At 43.0% G+C, this 7,471-nt stretch overlaps 1 protein-coding gene across 1 annotated transcript; it reads left to right on the top strand.

The window, feature by feature from the left end:
• The first annotated feature begins 4,521 nt into the window (after positions 1-4,521).
• On the top strand, positions 4,522-6,386 carry LOC119332067 (GDSL esterase/lipase At5g03600-like). Its single transcript, XM_037605246.1, has 5 exons — positions 4,522-4,632; positions 4,815-5,051; positions 5,206-5,498; positions 5,586-5,862; positions 5,961-6,386. The coding sequence occupies exons 1-5, from the start codon at positions 4,578-4,580 to the stop codon at positions 6,203-6,205; spliced, it is 1,107 nt and encodes a 368-aa protein (XP_037461143.1). The 5' UTR covers positions 4,522-4,577; the 3' UTR covers positions 6,206-6,386.
• Positions 6,387-7,471: the final 1,085 nt, after the last annotated feature.

The raw sequence follows: 7,471 nt of genomic DNA on the forward strand, positions 1-7,471 counted from the left end.
ACAATTCCTCTATATCAAATTTCATTTGGCATCAAATTTCATGATTGTCATTCTGGATACACAAGTGCTTTTCCTTGAAAGACTAACCCATGTAGGTAGATGAACTCAAACTACAAGTGGTGCTCCCAGTCATTGATGAGCTACATCAACCTTGAGCATCCCACACAAGTTCGACTACATAATCGAGTACAACACCACCACCAAAGGTATGATATTCCATCTTAGAGAAGCTTTACCCCAAGTCATGGGTCAAAGCAACTCAACAGGATGTGAATACATCAAAATGCTTAAACGAAAAATGGTAACCCCATTTTAAGCTTAAACGATGAGTATGACCTATGATCAAGTGTTCTCACTTGACTCCTCAGTCAATATACTCTAACATAGGTGACTTTGTCGCCGACCAACTCTAGATGAAGCTTCCTAGTGTTTCCCTGTGTTTTTGCATACTTCATCTAGATTTCTTTTCTCTGTTTTGTTCTGCATTCCCTGCACCCAATTCATTACAAATACTTAAGTTAATTCCTTGCAAATCTTTGTGAGATCTTATTTGCCTAGTGAGCTGAGGTGACAAATGTTCTCTCTGTGTTGAACTTGGTCACACCGGTCTGTCGCTTTCGGTCAAACCAAACCATTTCGGTGCCACCGAAGAATACAACTCGGTGTTACCGATTTCACTACAGAGAAGACAATTTGCCACTTGCATCCTAAATTTTTACTCCAGCTCCACTCAATGATTCTTGCCCTCTACCAGCATCACACTCTATATGCTACTTTGCTCTGTGACTCAAGGACCAAACCTATTTGACTCACAATCTAGAAGATCCCTTCTTGGAAATTGATGTCAAAGGGGGAGAGAGAGATCACATCAAAGCTTAATTACTTCAAAGGGGGAGAGTACTTCAAAGGGAGAATGAATGCTCAATCGTATGAAACAGAGAGAGAGACCCCAGATGCTTAGTGCTCAAGAGGAGAGAAGTCACATGTCTTTAGAGGGGAAAGACATGTTAAGTTTGTGTTATGTTTTTGTTCTCTTTTTTTGTCTTGCTCTGATTCTCTTTTCCCTACTTTCTTCCATTATCCAATATAAGGTTCAGGGGGAGAAAGACTAAGGGAAGAAAATCTTTGAATTCATTGCATATCTTTATCCTTGGGGACATGTCTATATCCAATAGGAGTACCTAGTACTCATTCTCTACATGTCATCCCAGTCTTGGTAATCTTGTGGTTTGCTGTTCTTGCTCTGTTTAGTAGATGTTTCTGTGTTATCTAACCTTGTTTACTCAGGTTCATCTCTTCCAAAGCTACCCCAAGACCACAAGGTAAGTATATGCATCAAACCCATGTGCGTGATTATTGCTTGCTACTGTACATATTGTTTGCAAGAAGGATTCATGAACATGAAGGTATATTCCCTATATTCACGTCATTTTTTTGCGGGAACTATATTCATATCATTTGCTCTGATGCATATAGCCAAGATACATGTAACTCATTTCTTGCTCTATCATGTCTATGCATTCACATGCTCTCATATTCCATAGTTACATGATTGCATACATGTAGGGGAAGCCTATGCATGTTACATGTTCTTCCAAAGCTTTACTTGCTATTCTCTACATTTTTATCTAAAGCTTTGATGTATGTTGTCATCAATTACCAAAAAGGGGGAGATTGAAAGCACAAGTGCTCCATGGGTGGTTTTGGTAATTAATGTCAACATATCTCTTTTTGGACTAATATTTTTATCTTATATTTCAGACAAGTTCAACAAATGGAGTGGCGTGAACAAGAGGATATGGAACCCCTGCAAGATGCTAAGAACAGAGGATTGGCTCAAGCTCAAAAGCTCAAGGCTCTACATTTTCATTTAGTGATCCAAGATCACATTGAGTCCATAGGAAAGCCAATACTATTAAAAGGGGATGAGGTATTGCTTAATGGCTTGGTTGCTCAAAGTGCTTAGTGATATGCTCCAAAGCCCTCAGCCACTTTCTCATATCCACATATGTCCCAAATCAAAAGTCAAACTCGGCCCCACCAAAATGTTCTATCCGGCGCCACCGAGTTCACTTGACATAGCCACTGCCAGAAACCCTAATCAATTCGGTCTCACCGAGATGGGCTTGCAAACTCTATGTCACATGTTGTAAGTATTTTGGTCCCACAAAGATAAGCAATCGGTCCCACCGAGTTTGCCTGACCAACTCTCTGTTTTGCTTATTACCAAAATTGGTCCCACCGAGTTTGTGTAATTGGTCAAACCGAGATGAGGTTTTACCCTAACCCTAGCACATCGGTCCCACCGAGTTGATCATATCGGTCCCATCGAAATGCCTAACGATCACATTATGAACTAAATCGGTTTGACCGAGTTTTCTGATTCGGTCCCACCGAGTTTGGTGAATTGTGTGTAATGGTTAGATTTTGTGTGGAGGCTATATATACCCCTCCACCCTTCTTTCACTAGTAAGGAGAGCCATCAGAACATGCCTACACTTTAGCATTCATTTTCTGAGAGAGAACCACCTACTCATGTGTTGAGACCAAGATATTCCATTCCAACCATTTAAATTTTGATCTCTAGCCTTCTCCAAGTTGCTTTCCACTCAAATCATGTTCCCACCAAATTCAAATCTGTGAGAGAGAGTTGAGTGTTGGGGAGACTATCATTTGAAGCACAAGAGTAAGGAGTTCATCATCAACACACCGTCTATTACCTTTTGGAGAGTGGTGTCTCCTAGATTGGTTAGGTGTCACTTGGGAGCCTCCGTCAAGATTGTGGAGTTGAACCAAGGAGTTTGTACGGGTAAGGAGATCACCTACTTCGTGAAGATCTACCCTAGTGAGGCAAGTCCTTCGTGGGCGATGACCATGGTGGGATAGACAAGGTTTCTTCTTCGTGAACCCTTCTTGTGTGGAGCCCTTCGTGGACTCGCGCAACCGTTACCCTTTGTGGGCTGAAGTCTCCATCAACGTGGATGTACGATAGCACCACCTATCGGAACCACGCAAAAAATCTCTGAGTCTTGTGTTTGCACACTCCAATCTCATCCTTTTACTTTCTTGCAACTTGCATACTTTACATTCCGCTGCTCATATACTCTTGTCATGCTTGCTTGAAATGTATTGTGAATGATTAAACTTGTGCTAAAACTCCACCTCAACTTAAAGAAATTAAAAACTACTACTTTTCTTTGTTAAGAGTCTATTCACCCCCCCCCCCTCTAGACACCTCTTCTCGATCCTTTCAGGGAGGCTTGGCAATATTATGTTATCTGCGGACATGAACATGGTATCGTGGCTCCCACTGCCTCTCGCCAATTAACGGTTAAGTCGTTGTATGCCAAGCATGCAAAGGGCCCTCGCTGGACATAGCTAGGGGGCTATGGATCACTAGTCTCCCTCTTAAAGTGAAAATCTTCCTATGGCAAATGTTTCATAATCGTCTCCTAGCCACTACCAACGTGGCTAAACGCAGTGGGCCCCCCAACGGGAATTGCACAGTTTGCACTATCCCGGAGGATGCTAATCATGTTTTCTTTTGCTGCCCCCTAGTGCGCTTTACGAGAGTCTATGATCCGAATTGTTAGCATGAACTATGAGCTACGAGCACTAGTGATGAGCTATGAGCACGAGCGAGGAGGGAACGAGAGGCATTGAATTGAATGGGAAAACTTTGTTTTTGCCACTCTAGCTTTTGACCACTTTGCTTATGCCACTCTAGAATTTGACATTTCACTTCTATCACTCTTAGTTTTTGAGAATACATCACAATTGCCATTCCATGGCAAAAGTAATAATTTTATAGTGGCAATTGTGATACTTGTCAAAATCTAAGAGTGGCAAAAGTGAAATGAAAAGTTATTGCTTTTGCCACGGAATGGCATTTGTGATGTATTGTCAAAACTAAGAGTGGCAAAAGTGATATGTCAAATTTTAGAGTGGCATAAGCAAAGTAGGCAAAAACTAGAGTGGCAAAAACAAAGTTTTCCCTTGAATCTTGCATGAAGCTGTTTTTCTTTCTACTAATTAGTATCAAGCTTACTTTCCACATGAAAGAAAAAGTATCAAGCATACTTTACAACGATGGATACAGCTCCTTATAAAGGAGTTTGATGCTTTGGTACTCGCGAACAGGGTTTAAACCCACATTGTGTTGTCTGGAAAGAGGGGCCACCATCTAGAAGGTACATCGGGCATAAAATTCGGTATGGGCGGAGAAAAAAAGACCCGGATGAGTACGTTAGGAGCATTCACTGATGAGGAAGGGAAGCGGACGTAGGGACGGCGGAATCTTGAGGATGAATCTGGAACTTCAACGAGATTAGGTCGGTGAAAGACATGCGCATGCGCATGCGCCTTCCCCTCCAAGTTGATCGTTAGAGGTAAGAAGTTGAAGCGAAGTTAACAGGAGCAGGACACTAAGGTACACGTGCATTCTTCCTCCTATAAATATAGCCCTACGTCCACACCACGATCCCATCCCGTCCCCATCTCCCTCCCTCCGCGGCACCCTCTCCATCATCTGCTTCGTCGCCGGGCGCCGGACGGCTGCCCTCGCAGGCTTCGCAGCCATGAAGCTCCCGCCGGCTGTTGTCTGTCTGCTCCTCATCCTCGTCTTCTTTGATGGTACGCACGCACTGCCACTATGTCTTTCTTTCCGATGTTTGCTGCTAGCGTGCCGCCTTTGTTTTCCTTTTGGACATCTGTCGCTAGCCGTGTATTACTACATCACTTCAATCTTGTCCCGTTCTTCATGTTCTTCCAGCATGCACGCGCGCACGTACTCACATGATCGATCCATGTTGCAGGTGCTTCAGTGGAGGCCCGAGGCACACCTTCTGCCCAGGGGTCGAGGAACCAATGGTCCAGCATGTTCGTCTTCGGCGACGACTTTGTCGACAACGGCAACCGTCCCAACATCACCGGTGAAAAGACATCGCGCCAATGGAGCTACCCCTACGGCTCCTATCTCAACTCTCATTATCCTACGTCTCCTGTTTTGACCGGACGCTTCTCCAACTACAGGATGCAATCAGATTTTATCGGTACGTGTACTCATATATTATGCAAGTATATAGCTAGGTAGCAAATTTTAGTTTTAGGCTAATGCTAGACTGCTAGTGTGCTATGACGTGTATCATTATACATCTATTAGGTGTATCCAAAATAATCGTTCCTATCTACTGCTTGTCCCTGCAGCAAGGATGTTGGGTCTCCATGAAGCACCTCCAGCGTACGAGCTCACAGATGATCAATCTTGTGGCTCATCTGGCATGACCTTCGCTTCTGGCGGCGCTGGTGTCTTCAAGGTGACAGCGAAGAAAAAGGTGCCGACCCTTGCTGCACAGGTTCAAGCTTTCAAGAGGCTAGTCAACGACGGGGTCATCCCAACACGACAGCTTCACCACTCTGTCGCGCTCATCGCCATCTCCGGCAATGACTACATGAGCGGCTCTGAGGCCAATAATGGCTTCTACACAAGCTTCGACGATGTAAGTAGTAGCTACCATACTATACAAATTACACCATCAATTAATATATCAATCTCCGCCTTGCTAATTAACTTCTCCTGCATGCAGCTCGATACTTACGTCGGAAACGTGGCGACTGAGATCCTAGATAATGTGGCGCAACTGCAGATGCTTGGTGTGAGAAAGGTGCTAGTAAACAACTTGCATCCCATTGGTTGCATGCCTTTGCATACTAGTTCGAACAACTACACCACGTGCGACCTTCTCGGCAATTATGGCGCATCCGTGCACAACAAGTACCTAAAGCAAATGCTCGAAGAAAGGGACAACGTTCACATACTAGACCTCTACACTGCTTTCACTGACATCATTAATCATGCCCCTGGTAAGTACACATATCCGCGTGTATGTTGTAAGCCAAATCTGGCTTATAATGTATGAATTTGATTCTGTAACTATGCATAACTGTTTTTGTGCATGCAGGTGGAGGGTCGGATGAGTCCAAGAATTTCAACCGCAAACTGACCCCGTGCTGCGAGAGTACCTATAAGGGAGGGTACTGTGGAGAGCGTAGCCATTCAGGGAAGCGCTTGTACGACCTATGTGAAACTCCTGACAAGATGTTCTACTGGGACCAGACACACCCAACACATGCTGGGTGGGAAGCTGTAATGAAGGCGCTGCAACAGCCTTTGATGGAGTTTCTTGATGAGGACTACGTTGCATGATGCAGCAACTTGATGGCTAGCCAGTTGCTGGTGCAATATTCTTTTAGGTTAGCTTTATAAATAGCATGCGCGTTTAGGAAGAAGGTTGTGAGTTTTTTCTCCTTGAGTTTTGATGGAGTTTTAGTCAGTACAGTACTCTTTATATTATGTAATGAAACATGAACGGGTGTTTATTTGCTTATTGTTTTATCCCCTATATATTAGTTGAGGTTGAAAAGTTGGTCGTATATGTGGGTCAATATCTAGCAGCAAATGAGAACGTGTTTGGGCTTAGCGCGATATAGCGTGCCTGCATATTCATAGGTTTGAGCTCATGACAGGGTCAGTAAGATTATGCTCTAATTGGTACGCAATGCTCGTTCTTCTGCCCATGGCGTCGTGCATGTTGGGGTTGCTATTATACGGCACGGTGCACGGGCTAACCAAGGCTATTCGTCGAGGCGAAACCGTCGGGCACTGCAGCGTTGCTTTTGTGTGAACTACATCTTGTCTCCACGTTTTTTCTTATATTTGACTTAAATTTTTGTATATCCAACAAATATGGTGACACCCTTTCGGAACTGATATCAAACCCCTCAACCCAACATTGGTCGCTTTCTTGCAAGAATCTATACCTACTGATTAAGGACGGTACGTTCCTCCACTACAAAAAAATAAATACATATATGTTTTTTTACTCGCATTTCTAAGTTTTTCTTTTGTGAAATCATACATGTATATACCGTGCCTTGGTTTGTGCCGATGATATAATAAAATATTACGGGGATGGTAGGGAGTTAGTTCTAACTTTTTTTATAGCGAACTGACTTGGCATGGGTTCTTGAATTTATTGTGTTTCTTCTAATTTTTTTAGCAATGTTTGTTTAGTGGGAGAAAAATTTCCTCGACTACAAGGCTTATACGGTTACTTCATGTATCTCAAGAATTGTTGTACGGTCCCTTGGTGGTCCTTATCGGAGTATTGTGTGATGCTCGTGCTTTGTGTTAAGTCAGCCAAGGTTGTTTAGGCTAAGGTGTGTAGAACTCGAAGACAGTGTGCGGACAAACCAACACGGTACGAACTGTTCAACATGACGTCTCTATAGTTCTAGTTTTAACATAATTACCAACTTTGTATTGCACAAGTTATTTTGCTATCTACCTAATAAATTACAAGAAACATATATCATCAACATGTGTACAAGTAAAAACATGTAATAAAAAAACATGTGTACAAGTAAAAACGACTTGACTTCATGTATTACAAACTAAATTTAATCTGACTTG

Source organism: Triticum dicoccoides, chromosome 7A, assembly GCF_002162155.2.
Source record: "Triticum dicoccoides isolate Atlit2015 ecotype Zavitan chromosome 7A, WEW_v2.0, whole genome shotgun sequence".
Taxonomy (NCBI): Eukaryota; Viridiplantae; Streptophyta; class Magnoliopsida; order Poales; family Poaceae; genus Triticum; species Triticum dicoccoides.

Bases quoted from the DNA above. Each gene is read 5' to 3' on its own strand.
- LOC119332067 (XM_037605246.1), top strand. From the start codon at position 4,578: ATGAAGCTCCCGCCGGCTGTTGTCTGTCTGCTCCTCATCCTCGTCTTC. The intron at 5,052-5,205 runs GTACGTGTACTC...TTGTCCCTGCAG, and splicing joins GATGCAATCAGATTTTATCG to CAAGGATGTTGGGTCTCCAT. The intron at 5,499-5,585 runs GTAAGTAGTAGC...TCCTGCATGCAG, and splicing joins TCTACACAAGCTTCGACGAT to CTCGATACTTACGTCGGAAA.